Here is a 14,471-nt window from a genome sequence, read left to right as displayed (position 1 = left end):
ATTACTGAAAATCTTTCTCGCTCTTTCCGTTTACAATCAGGTTATGACCTTCGTCTTCTCTATATGAAGCTGTTTCATTAATACTCCTCTTTAAACATACAAAATGTCAAGCTCTCGTAAGCATGTTTCTTCCAGTCCTGTAATCTTTAACAACTCTTCAGATATTTGTTTTATCCTGAACTACAGCTAAAACCACCACCAGAAACAGTACTGTTTAGTTTCTTTTCGGTACATTAGGAGCTTTATTCTGTATCTATATACAGTATGAATATTCTACCGTGAAGTGGAGACCTTAGACATCCAGGTCACCCCATTAAATGTTAGCTAGCAGGTCTATTAATGTCCCGATGCCCCTAGTGGAAAAAACACTGTAGTGCAATGACACGAAACATTAAAGTCACCTTGAAGGAATGCTAAAAATGTTTTGCCATTGGACAGTCAGTATAGTCCTACGTCTTTTTTGTTGCTTACATCACGTGGTAAAGAGTTGTTGTTGAGAGGAGCTTAATGTCTTTGATTAAAGATTACAAGGTCAAATGAATAAAAACAATTATGGTTTGAAAAATAACTAAATATAAAATTTTCGCTTACACCTTTACCTTAAAAATGTAAGTGTTAAATGAATTAAATGAAGGTTCAAGTTTAGACACCTAAACAGCACAAGACTTAACTTCCTGTTTGGAAAATAATTTTACCACTCCGTTTTTAAACTTCACGTGCACTGGATTAAAAAACAAAGTAATTGGGAAAGACATTACACCACGGTAAATCGATATTTCTACAGTAAAGTAAAATTTCTATTAAAAGTTTTTGGATAAGTGTGATTGGTGTGATAAATTCATATACCAAGCTGCTTCATCCAGACTTTTTACTCCTGTGAAGACTGTATTGCGCAAACCGATCAGCGTATGACGTGAAAAGTATCGCGCAATCCATTCTAAAGCATAGCTTAACCTTTATTTTACAGTAGATACAAAATAAATAGATAAATAAAAACACCAGATATACTTTACATGTTGTCACTTTAATTTTAAATTGTGCACTGTCACAGGTAACACCATAGCTTTACCATAGCTGGTAGAATAAATATATTTATTTGTAATAAAATACACCTGTAACTTAACTCGTAATACAACAGCCAATTTGAATAAACTTAACTAATGAAGAACAGTAGATATTGTCTTCCAGAATGTAAGTAGGCCATGTTTTCTTCAGGAATTAAAATATTATGTCATTATGATTGTTCCATCATTGTCTTTCTTTAACAATAAATTAGCAGAAATAAATAAATAAATAAAATCACTAATAAAAATAACCACATTTTCAACCACAGAAAGCAAAAGCACTCAATGTATAAATCATCTTAATAAATATTCTTATACAGAATGAATACTTTCCATTTTATCAAAATTCAAATGCTCATTATCTTACATATTTCATTTGAATTAAAAACCAAATCGTCATCATCATAATTAATTAAGTCTCATTTTGATTTTACAATATCAATAATCCTGTATGTTACAGAATTCTGAACATGGGAAATTTAACAGTGATGCAATAAAAATATCTAAAAACATATATTCAATGTTGATTCATAATGAACTAAAGTCCACAGCCGGATCTCAATCTTCAAACACAGCAACACATGTCTGGTTATGTTTCAGGATAAACATGGGAATTTCCACTCATCTCTAATATTTATCAGAACAACATAACTAACTTTTCAAAACCTGTCAAGCTGATCGATAACCAAACTAACCGAATAACCGCATTCCTATTGTACTGGATAAATACCATAAAACTGATGAACACCAGCTTCCACCTCCCTGTCAATCCCATTGAAAAGATTTGGAACTGCATGCTTTTTCCCCATAAAGGAAAGTCTTACAGTACAATTGCTTACTGATATTTAAATATTTTCACACACTTATACAAACATACAGTAGATTGGGTTTGATGAAGGGGAATCATATGGGAACGGTAGGGGTGACTTAATGATAATGGGAGTGGGAGAACTCAAAAAATGTTATTTCCCTTTCCAGTGCCAGTGCCTGAAACCACTGGAGGTTTCTGTGGAACTCCAGGGCATGGAAAGAGCATTCCTGTGAATGACATCGATGAGAGCTCACCTGCAGTGCTCGGCTGTACAATTCTAGTTGCTGCGTGTGTGTTAACCATTGAAAAACCCATGCTGGGCACTGGTAAAGCTGAAAAGCTTGCACTTTGGGTTGAAGATGCAATGTATTGAGCAGGTACCCCTGGGACTGTATTTCGGGGAGCCGGAGGGAGGGTACTGGAATGAGGGGTCATGTGGTTAAAACCGAAATGATTGGGGTTGGAAGGCCACGTGGCTGAACTGCTTGCATTGAACATGTTGTCGCCAAAAGGCTTGGTCATGCAAGTGGCCATCGAAATACCTGGGAAGGATGAAAGTTAAAGTGTACAAACCAAAAGGGATGATGGGGAAGGAGGGACAAGGGAAGTATAAGCATAGAAATGGGGATAAAAAGAATAAAAGCCAGTTGAGATGGAATCTACATCAACTACGTACAGGTTATGCTACACATGACTAATTAACTCTACGCTTCAAAAACACTAGATCACAAACACTCAAAAATAAACAGGTACTATACAGTAATTCTCTCTCTTTCACTCAGTCTTATTGTCAAGGTCTCTCTTTCTCAGCCCTCCTTACCCTGGGCTTTTTGAGTAGTGGTGGAGATGGCGTTGAGGGGAGGCTGTTTGGCTTTGGGCTTGACTGACATTAGAGAGTCCAAGTCCACCAACGAAGCACCTTCACCGAGGAAAGATGCCTTTTTGGTCTCATTACCTGAATATAAAAACGAAGACAAGTCTTAATGAAAAAATTACTTTTATCTGAATATCAAAATGAAAACAAGTTATTTAAAAGCTATGCAAGCAAAGCTGTGAAATTGAAAAGATGACTTCTTTTCTCAGCAGATGGAACCATGCAGTTTTGAAAAAGTCTTGCCATTTTTTACAATTTATATGCATTAGACCGCATTTAAACAGTCCACAGGTTGCACATTGTAAAGTTTAGACTAGATGCACATTAACCAAAAAAGATACAACAACAATACAAGCAAACAGAAACGGTTGCGTAAGTACCGTTCTCAGAAGGAGCTAACCAAGGATCTGTTATTCCTCCATCACCAAAAGGGTCACTTGTTGTCACAGCATCGGTTGGAGCTGATGGGGCGCCCCAGGGGTCATTAGCAGTAGGGGGTGAAGATACTGAGTGAAAGCAAATAATTAAGTACAAAATAAAAGGTTTAGTAAGAGTGTCAATTTGCATGGGCATTATATTTATGAACCAGTTCATCCTTACCTGCTGTTCCCCAAGGGTCATTATCTACTTTCGAACCATCACCAAATGGATCATCCAAACCGACTGACGGTGCTTCGAGTGGAGCCGCCCAGGGGTCTGATGCTGCATGTGCCGAGCCCTGTATATCTGCTGGTTCCCCCCAGGGATCCGACTTCGCTCGTTCAGAGTCTTTTGGCGCTTCGGTTGGAGAACCCCAAGGATCATGCCCAGCAGTGGGTTTATCTTCTATAAAACCAGCAGAATCATCCCATGGATCATTGGAGGCAGGAAGAGATTCTTTCTCAGCACTGACCGATCCTCCCCAAGGATCACTGGAGGCAGGTGGAGACCCGTTTTTTACATCAGAATGTGCCCCCCACGGGTCACTGGATGCAGGCGCGGATTCATTTGATGCATCTGATGGAGCTCCCCAGGGATCTGAGCCAGACGTGGGAGCTGCTGTGGCTGCTTGTTCCCAAAGATCTGGCTCAGTGTCGCCCTCTTTTGCCTGATGGTGGAATCCACAGATTTACAAGATGTCAAGCTGGGTATTAAATCAGATCAAATCTCACCCAACTTCAAATCTAGTGTCTCTCACCCGTCTCTCCGCTTCTTTCCTCTCTGCCTCCTGGCGTCTCTGCTCCTCCTTCTTCTTGGCCATAGCAGCGGTCAGATCAGCTACTGAGGGGATATTGTCCAGAGAGGGAAGTCCCGTGTATGGAGGAATCTCTTGTTTCTCTTTTTCTGGGCCTGTAGCTGAAGATGCTGTGATTGGAACAGATATTTTTTTATTTTAAGTTTAAACACATAAGTTAAAAAAGCAAAATATACGAAGAAGCTACTTGCAGAATATATATTTCAAATGCACATTTTAAAATAAAAACATCAAAAAGTTTAAATAGGAAAATGTTGTAAATTTTTTCACTTTTAGGTCAACCGGATTAAATGAGTTTAAATCAATTAGAGAAAACATCAGCTGGTATTTTAAATAAATAATTTAAGTTATCGAATCCAAAGATGGGGTCATAGATTAGCACCAATAATCCATGAATAAAACCTAAAACTTTGTTTAGATCAACCAGAAGTGTTTATAGCTTCACAAGAATATTACCATTTGGAGCTTTTGCCAGCTTGTCTTTCGTCTTCAAAGCGAATTCTCTCTCCTCCTTCCGCTTATCTTCATCCTCAACTAGAACTAACACAATCTTTGCCTTCTCTCTCACATTTACCCCCTGTAAAGAACAAACCCATTACCAGATCTGTGCATAAAAAAGCATTCATGTAATGAGAGAAGAAAACTTGTTGTACCTGGTCCTTTCCATCCTTGTCTGCGTAGCGATATTCTGTCAGAACTTTAATAATATGGATATTCTCCAAACTCTGCTGGGGAACGCGGTCTGAGCCGGTTTTCAACATGTATTCAAGAAGGGTTAGCGACTGTTTCAGAGGAAGAAAGTGATAAGGAGGTACAGTAAATAAAAACTTTTTATGTACAGTTACAAACGAAAAATGACCTAACATTTATTTCCTTTTATACCTATTTCACATTTTACTTATAACTACGTGAAAATTGTTGAGGTATCAGTCATGTTTATGGATTAGTTTGTTCATTTATTCAAATTAAGATTGTAAAAAAAAGAAATGCATGCACCGCAAATTAAACAGTGGAGTGTACAATCTGTCTTTATTTGTCTTCGTACTTTGAGCCATGAGTAAATATCAGACAATGAAATGTGCCACGGTGTTGCAGTTGAAGGGAAAATCCTTCCTACGCAAAATCAAACACTGCAGCGACAGCACAAATGCTCCAACGAAAAGAAAGAGCCAGCCACTGTTCGCCGGGTAACATGATCAGGTGAGCAAAACGGTCACAAAAACCATGACTTGCTATAAATATTCAATCAGTCTGAGCAGGCTTCAGCCTGAGGATTTGATCCACTAACAGGCCGTATAGACAGCTCCTCTTTATTAAACAAAAATAGTTTTACTTTCTACCACCAATTTTTGCCTTTCCACTCACCTTATACACGTGCCTCCAATTTTTGTCATCATTGAGGCGCTTCCAGAGCATTGTCAAAATCTCATTACACGCCACCACATTGTACGTCAGGTCCGAGATATCGGCCATCTGGGAGCTTGAAGGGCCCCAGGGGTCATTAGAAGTCGCTTCTCGAACCTTAACAACAGATTCGCACAAAAATGAGCAGCTCAGCATGTCGTTCTCTGGTTCAATGTAACCCGGAAACCTCATTTTTGATGAGATAACTCTGGATGAATGCGAAGTATAGAAACTCACCTTGACTTCTGCCTCGGAAAAGTTTTGAACAAGGTTCTTCAGTTGTCGTCGCAGCATTGAGTGAGTCATGATGGCGCTTTTTGTCTGTGAACTTCTTGAAAAGAAAAGAAATCAGTTCTGATTTTTGAAAAGCTCGGGCATAAAATACAGGACCGGTGATGTGCAGGTCACACACAAAGCTAGGCAAAATCACAAAATTGTGGTTATAACAGAGCTCTCTAGTGTCTTGTAAACACAGTTCGTGGTTGTTTTGTGATCGTAACAAGCTAGCCACACATTATATTAAACTGTATCACAAATCACCATCTTACCTGCTAAATAAAGGGTATAAGAAATGGCTGTTGACAGGATTTCTCAATCACGAATAGGCACTTCAGTCCATGTGCTCTCAATGGTGACCTAAGGCCTATACACCAGATTTATGAAGGCAAACCCTGAAATTAGATATCTGTTTTAATACATGCTTTATTTCCAAAGTGATGGCACATAAATGGTATTGGACACAACAGTATTTGTTTTTACAATAAAAGCAAAGCAGCATGATTCTAAATATAACGCTGTTTTCAAAAGTACATGTATATCTGCAGTGTGCATATTTTTGATGGCAATACATTTGTTCCACAGACGGACACACACCTTTGCAATGCTTAAGATAGCAAATATCTCTCAGGTAATGAAAGCATCATCTTCTAATGGCAAACAATACAATATTATAAACGAGCAAATACGCTGTCGTAGACTATAATTTATCTGACTACAGCGAAACTGATGCACCAGGGATGTCCGATCGTACCCTGACTGCAATCTGACACCTGCAGCAGCTGATATAGGGAGGCATCGCCTTAAACACAAGACAATAATAAACCGTATGGATTATGCGCACTAGCTCAACGTCTCGTGTCCGCTCGACGACAGGATTTATCATTACTAAATATAGGAGAAATATATATTTAATATACCAACCTTTAGGGAGGATGGACGGGAGGAGAGATGAGACGCTTTTCCAGAGACTAGCGGAAATTTCCGCTTCCGTTTACGGCCACCTGTCTAAAAACAAAAAACGATATGTGTTAAACGGGATATATCGCCCTTCGAAGTGTCCTTCGGGAAGGGGACATCTTACAAAAGGTCACTACAAACAAAGGGAATATGAGGTTGTTTTTATTGCTCCTTATGCAAAGTAAATTTTAAACGCACATATTAAGAGGTACAATTGCGTTTTTCCCTCTAGAGTTTACACATCAAGATCTTGAGTCTTCGAAGGGAGTAGGGCAAAAGGGATGATCACTTCGGAATGGGACGCAGGGAAGATCGGTGCACGCCCCCCTGTTGAATATTAATGAGGCAGGAGTGGTCGGTAATAAATTGTCGAATAGAATTGCACGCTGACAAGTAAATATTAATGTTTGGGCGTTTCTACGCGTTCACGTTGAAAACCACTAAAATAAATAAATGTATCTCCACTAGTTTCTCGTGAATGCTTTTCCAAATTCAATCGGAATGAAACAAGGCCACATATGAAATTAAACGTATTTGTATATCTGTATAATAACGATGACATATCCGCTAATCCCAACACCATGGTACAGCTTTCCTGGGCGTGATTTCCATGATCGCGAGTCGATCCATCCTTCCGTAGATCTGATAATGCGTGACGCTCGATTCCAAGCGCGTGCCTGATGCGTCAGTGACGTTAGGCTACTGACGCTCCGGTGCCCGTAGAAGCGGCTGGACCGCAATAACAAATTGAATGAAGACAGAAATATTACTCACATCGACTGAAATTGGTTCAAGATGGCGTCCGAGGGGGAATACGAGTCGATTTTGTGCGTAAAACCAGATGTCAATGTTTATCGCATCCCGCCGAGGGCGTCGAATCGCGGATACAGGTGAATTAAAGGATGCGCGGGCCCGAGTCCATGGCAGGTGTCTGTGCTGTATAAACGATGTCTAAATATTCTGAAATTGTTGTATTGCCTGTATCAGTGCCATAGTGATGCAGAGAAGACGACACTGTCGAGAATTGTATATGAATTATGTCTGTTGTCGCGTAAAACTATTTCAAGGATTGCAATGCAGTGTGCTGGTCCATCGTCCGGTGATTTCAGACGCTCGGCCTGTTTAACTGCTAGCTCACGACTTGATGTTAATAAATACGTTACATATGAATTAGGTTTGACAACTGATCATATAATCTCAGATAGTTCTTGTGCACATATATATTATGGTATTGAAATAACGTCCGTGGCATCATTTCATAACCGTTTTATTATTATGCTGCAAAGAGATCCCTGATTAAAAAGAACAATAATAAAATAACATCAATTCTTATTTATTTATTGCTCACGATGGGAATTGTGTTGTTTTCATGGGGACTTTGATGGTCTTTTGACCCTTTTGGGTTCTGTTCGAGGGATGTTATTTGATGGATGGGAACCAGTATAACACAATTAAAACCTCCATACACACTACAATAAAGAATCTGTCATAATTGTAATGATGAATGTTGATGGTTCAAAATGGTATTTGTAAAGGAAACCATTAGAATTCAAAGCACTTGGTACCCCAGTGACTTGCATCTCTAAAATCCCAGCTGTATACCTCCTGAAGCTGGAGGGAATGATGCTATAATTATCAAAACTGCAATAATACTCCTACATCATAATAAAACATAAGACTGAAAATAGATAAGAAACGTTTTGCAAGCTTCAATCTCAAAATCAGCCAATCAAAAATACCACGATGAAATGCATTTAAATGAACCTATAACCTTTCCATTGAGTGTAACAATATTCATATGCATATTGTTGTTAAGGTCCTCATGTTCATACATTAAAGGTCTTGAAATTGTTTAACATTGCTGTCTTTGTACTTTCAGGGCTGCTGACTGGAAGTTGGATACTCCAGACTGGACGGGCCGCATGCGCATTACAGCAAAGGGAAAATTGGCTTATATCAAACTGGAGGACAAAGTCTCAGGTTATCATATGAAAACAAAAAAACGATTTTATGATTCTTGGCATATATAGGTACATCTAAAAAAATGTGAATATCAGGAAAGAGGTCAATATTTTTTGTCACTCATTTCAGAAAGTGAAACCCATGTATTATAAAGATTCATTACACATAGTGTAATAGATGCTGATTTCATTTTCCAGCAGGACTTGGCACCTGCCCACACTGCCAAAGGTACCAAAAGCTGGTTCAATGACCAGGGTGGTACTGTGCTTGATTGTCCAGCAAACCCGCCTGACCTGAACCCCATAGACAATCTATAGAGAATTGTCAAGAGGAAGTTGAGAGACACCAGACCCAACAATGCAGATGACCTGAATGCCGCTATCAAAGCAACCTGGGCTTCCATTACACCTGAGCAGTGCCACAGAATGATTACCTCGAAGGCGCGCAACATTGATGCAGTAATTCATGCAAAATGAGGCCCAACCAAAAATTTAGTGCATAGAAATGAACATACTTTTCAGAAGCCTGACATTTCTGTTTAAATTATCATTTTTTTATTGATCTTATGTAATATTATCATTTTCTGAGACACCGAATTTTGGGTTTTCGTTATCTGTAAGCAATAATCATCACAATTCAAGAAATAAAGACTTGAAATATTTCACCCTGTCTAATGCATCTATATTATATATGGGTATCACTTTCTGTAATGAGTGACAAAAAAATCGACCTTTTTCACGATATTTTTTTGTGATGTACCTGTAATTGTGTAAAAATGTTAAAGAAGGCTGATTGTTATTCTATCAAATTGTTAGCTCACTAAAACCTATATGGCCCATTCTACAAGAAATAAAATGTTGTTTATTTTTTCCTTCTTAGGTGAGCTGTTTGCTCAAGCACCAGTTCAGGAATTCCCTGGAATCACTGTGGAGACAGTCGGCGACTCCAGCCGGTATTTTGTTCTCCGAATACAGGATGACAATGGTAAGTGTAGCATCTTAAAGCTGATCATATATACTTGTTTATAAGAAAACACATGCAAACAGGTTCTCCACATCTGTAATGCAGTTAAAGGATATTGACCGCATTATTCACACTGCTTTGTTTTAGGTCGAAGTGCATTCATTGGAGTTGGATTTGGAGACAGAGGGGATGCCTTTGACTTCAATGTCACTTTGCAGGACCATTTCAAGTGAGTCTTCTTGGAAGTGTGTGTTTTTTTTCTTGTGGTGGTACTTTTTCCCGCGTACACGGCTATTTAGACTTTTGAATCTTCATATTCAACTCTTCATTCTTTTTCGTTCTTTCTGGAAGGTGGGTGAAACAGGAGGAAGAAATGAGCAAAAGTTCTCAGTCGGTAGATACTGGACCAAAACTGGACCTAGGGTTCAAGGAGGGACAGACCATCACACTGAATATCGGGGTAAAACAATATTTCCTGCAGTTTGTTACGGATAATAAATGGAACCCAGTAGAAATGAGTGAATTGTTCTGTTAGCAAGGTAAAAAGAGGGACAAGCCCCGCCCTCAGAGCTCAGGGGGCTTGGGGCTCCTCCCTCCTCCTCCAGGAGGAAAGATAGCCCCTCCCCCTTCCGCCAATCACAACACAGAAGAGCCCACAGGAGGAGCAGAGACAGGTAAATCATTATTATATAGTGCTTTTATATTTAATCATTTGTGAATATACATAACACATATGTACCATTTGTACCATAAACCATTTGTTAAATGCACTTTTTCATTATTTTTAGAAATACTGAAATATAACCTTAATTTTCTTGTCCTGTTCTTAGCATGTTTATTAGAACTGGACAGCAGTAATTCCAATACAGTGGTTCAGTCGAACCCCAGCTCTGACCTGTGGGGGGACTTCTCAAGCTCTGGAAGGTAGCATTATAACTTACTAATATTGTGAGATCGTCCCTTAAAATGTGTAATAATTTACACTTCTTTCTTGCTTCTTTCTATCTTGCTTTTCTTTCTCTCTCTATCTCTCGCTCTTCAGCGCTGTTCCTCCTTCAGCAGCATGCCAGGAACCTTCGTCTGGGGACTGGGTCCAGTTCTGAGACTGCTTCATTGCTCTTTATTCCATTATTGTTCGTATTCCTTCATCAGAACCACTGCAATTTTAAGAAACTGAAGAAAATTTGAGACAAGCTGTATGCAAAGCTTTCAGTTTTGTCATCTGCTAAGCAAAGCAAAGCAAAGCACAACATTGCACAGCACAGCACAGCGCAGCTGAGATAAATAGGCTGTTGGTATTATAGAACAAATCTACCAAAAGAAATCATGAAAAAGATTGTAAAAGAGAGAAGGACATCCCATTGAAGTTATGTATGTGTAACATTACCATAATGTTTTGTTGTTTTTGATTACTGATTCAGTATCTGTAGTTGACCTCAGTGTTGGTTGTCTTCACTTTGTTGTCATAACATGTGTTTGTCTTTGGAGGAGTGAATATGTGCGTGTGCCTGGGGTGTTTAAAAAAGAAGGCACATATTGATTGAAAATGTACAGTGAACGGCTTGACATGTTGCATAGCATAAGAATATATAAGATCTGTACAGTTTAAATTAAGTAATATCAAAGTATAGATAAAAAGACCACAGTTTTGGGGATTAATATCCCTCAAATACCGGGACTAATATGTCCAAATATTAGTTACATTATCCATGCTGTCATTTAATTGACTAATATACTGTAGTCATTTATGTGTTAAACGCAAATAAAATATTCCAAAATAATTTTCACTTTCTGAAGTGCTCAAATGCTATAATATATACTGTAGTGTGGTAACAAAGCAAGCAAAGCATAACCAGTAACCATTATCAGATTAATGATTGATGAGTTTATTTATGAATTACTGCATCAATGTGGCGTTATATAATATAGTTATTTAAAAGTATTTAAGTTTCCTGTTCTGTTAGCTTGAGAACTTTATACCCCTGTATTTCTCAGTCTGGTCAGAAGAGGTCTCTGTTACTCTAGTAGTTTCTGCGACACCCACACCTTCCTTTATAAATGTGATTCATTAAATGGTACATGTCTATTATAGTTTCTGGTTGTGTTAGCTTGCTTATTTGAATTTTGGTTGTTTTTGAGCCGCATATGCACTTTTGACTCTAAAATGAAACTAGGGATTATAAATCTGGTTAAAAGGAGACCTGTAGTTTATTGGTATGTTTAGAGATTGTGTTGTCCTAACCTGTTGTGCACTTTTACACAGAGGTGGACAGAAGTATTTTTACTCATGTACATTTTTTTAAAGCATAAAATTATTTTCACTTCACTATGTTTAAATCACACATGTTATTCTGTGTTTTGGGTGTGTTATTAGTTACCCATGCATGTATAAGACACGTAAAATGACAAGAGATGCATTCTATCTGAAAGCGAATGTTCATCCAGACCTGCCTGGCTGAAACGCCTCGTGGTTACCAAACCCCCACCATCTACGTTAGTTCGTGGTTTGATTTGACTTCGGGCGCCCAAATGTATACGCAAGTAAGATGGGCGTAGCTGTCAGCACAAATGCTTTAGAACCTGATGTTCCAAATATGGTAAGAGGCGTTACTTTTCTGTCACACGCTTGCAGTATTCAACCAATCAATTGCACTGGTTCACTGGCCAATCATAGCACCTCGCTTTTCAGAGCGATGAGCTTTGTAAAAAATGCGTTTCGGAGAGGTGGTGCACAGAGGAGATACAAATATGCAAGGTACGTGGAAAATACAGTGTTTTTTTAACCTTAAATCGTGTGCACATTGCATTCGGCCTATATGTAAAACAAACATTAATATTAGTTTTAGCCCTTTCATTTGACCCCTTTAATAAATACACTAAATTTAAAAATCCAGATTACGAAATCCCAAAATTATGATGATTATGGCTGGATTTGAATGGAAAGCACATTCTTACAATCCTCTAGTAATATTTTTGGCATTTGTTGAATGTGGAATGTGAGTGCCTTCTTAACCGCTAGTCTATGTGACTGGTATTTTCACACTGGATCAGCCAAAAGCACTTCTGGAGCTTCTGTCAGAGAGCTCTTGTTAAATGCTAAAAAGGTGTCAGTCATACATCCTTATGTCTGATCTCATCATATTGGACAAGTGCAAGATTTTTTTTGAACGTCTTAATATTTTGTTTTTTTCACACTATATGCTTCTATGCTATAGTATGTCTTCTGATCAAGTCTTATCTTGATAGCACCCGCTAAACACAATTCCCTGCTATTTCTTAATGAGGACACTTGTCAGCGTGAAGCCACAGAAAATGAACCCAGGAACTTGACAAAATGTCTCATCACCTGCTTGGGATGCGTATGTTAGGACACTGAATAAGGATGTGTTTTTGACACGACGCAATGACATGTTCTTGGGCAATAAATAGGATGCTTGTTTTGAGGGCAGCTGTTCACTTGTTGATTAAAGTTTGTTTACGTTGAGAAGTCAGGTCATCTATTTTTGCAGCGCTGCACATGAACAGGAAAAGAACGATAGATGTCCTCATGAAAAACATACTGCACATTTTGTCTCGTTTTGAGAACGATTGTGCCAATTAACTGATTCATCAATCTTAATGCAGTTAAGTTTAGCATTCTCTCCCACTTTTGCAGAGTAGATGTGGCTTAAGAGAGACATCCAAAATGTCAAGTGCTTTGGGTCCCATGGGCCGCAACTGAGAATGGCTCGCCTCCGGTGCATTTAAAGGTTTCACAGTCCAAACTGGTAATGAAGCTAAATATTTGTAGCATAAGCCTGGGATGTCATTCTGCACGTTTCAAGCTACAGATAAATTCCTGTCTCACAAGTGTGTGTATACATTAGCACAATAATTCATATATTCGAGATGACAGCTAACGTTTATGCTAACAAATGTCAAACGAAATACATAAACACGTTTTATTATAGAATGTCAGATTAAAGGTCATATACCGGCAGCTGGTAGATGATCTTGGGTCGTCTTCACACGAATAACTGAGCTCAGATGTTGATCTCTTAACAAGGTGCTTAAATAACCTGCGATTGAAAGCAGTAGAATGTGAGCATTCCGTTTCTGATGCAAAATATTAATATAGTACCTTTGTATATGTTTAATATATTTGTGTTTATTTATGGACTGTCTAATGTTTTAAATAGGTTTTAATATGATTTCTGGAACACTGCAATTTGTTAACAATAGTAAATGCATTAACTAACATGAACTAACAATATGTTTTTAGCATGTATTAATCCTTGTCAGTTAGTGGCAATACAATTATTCACTACTCATACTTTATTGTGAAGTATTACCATTATTTCTTACTGCAAAATTTATTAGAATGAACATTTTCTCATTTTCTCAATGTTCAGCATGTCTTGTCATATTAACTTGATAATTTACAATGTTATGTTTTCACATATCAGTTGAAGGAGATTCCATGCTTGAACTTGAGCTACATGCCGATCTGTTACATGTGATAGCACACGCTGTGTGTTCTGTTTCACAAATTGCTGCATGTACAAGTGCAGAAGGTTGGGACAACTTCAGGTCAAATGGTCTTGGACCGTGTCTTTGTGTGTGTGCGTGTGTGTGTGCGCGTGTGTGTCCGTGTGTTTGTGAATACACATGTGTGCATGTCTGACAGAGGTGATGATTGCTGAAAGTGTTTTATTAATGGTGTGGGGTTTATTTTGAGATCTGGGACGCACCGTGTCTGGCTGTTTAAATGTGTGCATGTCTTCTGGTGAAATCTGAGAGATGTCCTCACTTGCTCTCAAAGTACAGAATTTACTTTGTCTATAGACATATGCATTGTGTTTTCCGTAAAGATAATGTTTGATGAGCAGAAATGTGGAATACAATTAACCGTTAAAACTGACAACATTTAAACAACTTAAATGA

The 14,471-nt window shown here is 38.3% G+C and overlaps 2 protein-coding genes across 4 annotated transcripts; one reads left to right on the top strand and one right to left on the bottom strand.

Annotated features, from left to right (window-relative positions):
* Positions 1-1,005: 1,005 nt before the first annotated feature.
* epn1b (epsin 1b) lies at positions 1,006-6,882 on the bottom strand. Of its 3 annotated transcripts, none has more exons than XM_056742021.1 (12): positions 6,822-6,882; positions 6,588-6,671; positions 5,936-6,058; positions 5,625-5,718; positions 5,349-5,504; positions 4,637-4,765; positions 4,440-4,560; positions 3,927-4,093; positions 3,350-3,836; positions 3,130-3,255; positions 2,696-2,830; positions 1,006-2,417 (listed from the first exon to the last, which is right to left on the bottom strand). In XM_056742021.1, the coding sequence occupies exons 4-12, from the start codon at positions 5,691-5,693 to the stop codon at positions 2,017-2,019; spliced, it is 1,791 nt and encodes a 596-aa protein (XP_056597999.1). In that variant the 5' UTR covers positions 5,694-5,718; positions 5,936-6,058; positions 6,588-6,671; positions 6,822-6,882; the 3' UTR covers positions 1,006-2,016. The 3 variants fall into 3 exon arrangements, with proteins under 3 accessions (XP_056597999.1, XP_056598000.1, XP_056598001.1); XM_056742022.1 differs by having other exon boundaries at positions 5,625-5,715; XM_056742023.1 differs by having other exon boundaries at positions 2,275-2,830; positions 6,822-6,881.
* A 425-nt stretch (positions 6,883-7,307) lies between these two features.
* necap1 (NECAP endocytosis associated 1) lies at positions 7,308-11,329 on the top strand. Its single transcript, XM_056740796.1, has 8 exons — positions 7,308-7,513; positions 8,503-8,603; positions 9,465-9,569; positions 9,696-9,777; positions 9,900-10,008; positions 10,084-10,222; positions 10,379-10,472; positions 10,591-11,329. The coding sequence occupies exons 1-8, from the start codon at positions 7,419-7,421 to the stop codon at positions 10,649-10,651; spliced, it is 786 nt and encodes a 261-aa protein (XP_056596774.1). The 5' UTR covers positions 7,308-7,418; the 3' UTR covers positions 10,652-11,329.
* Positions 11,330-14,471: the final 3,142 nt, after the last annotated feature.

The sequence above is a fragment of the Triplophysa dalaica genome, chromosome 25, assembly GCF_015846415.1.
Source record: "Triplophysa dalaica isolate WHDGS20190420 chromosome 25, ASM1584641v1, whole genome shotgun sequence".
NCBI lineage: Eukaryota > Metazoa > Chordata > Actinopteri > Cypriniformes > Nemacheilidae > Triplophysa > Triplophysa dalaica.
This window is presented reverse-complemented; position numbering and strand designations above follow the sequence as displayed.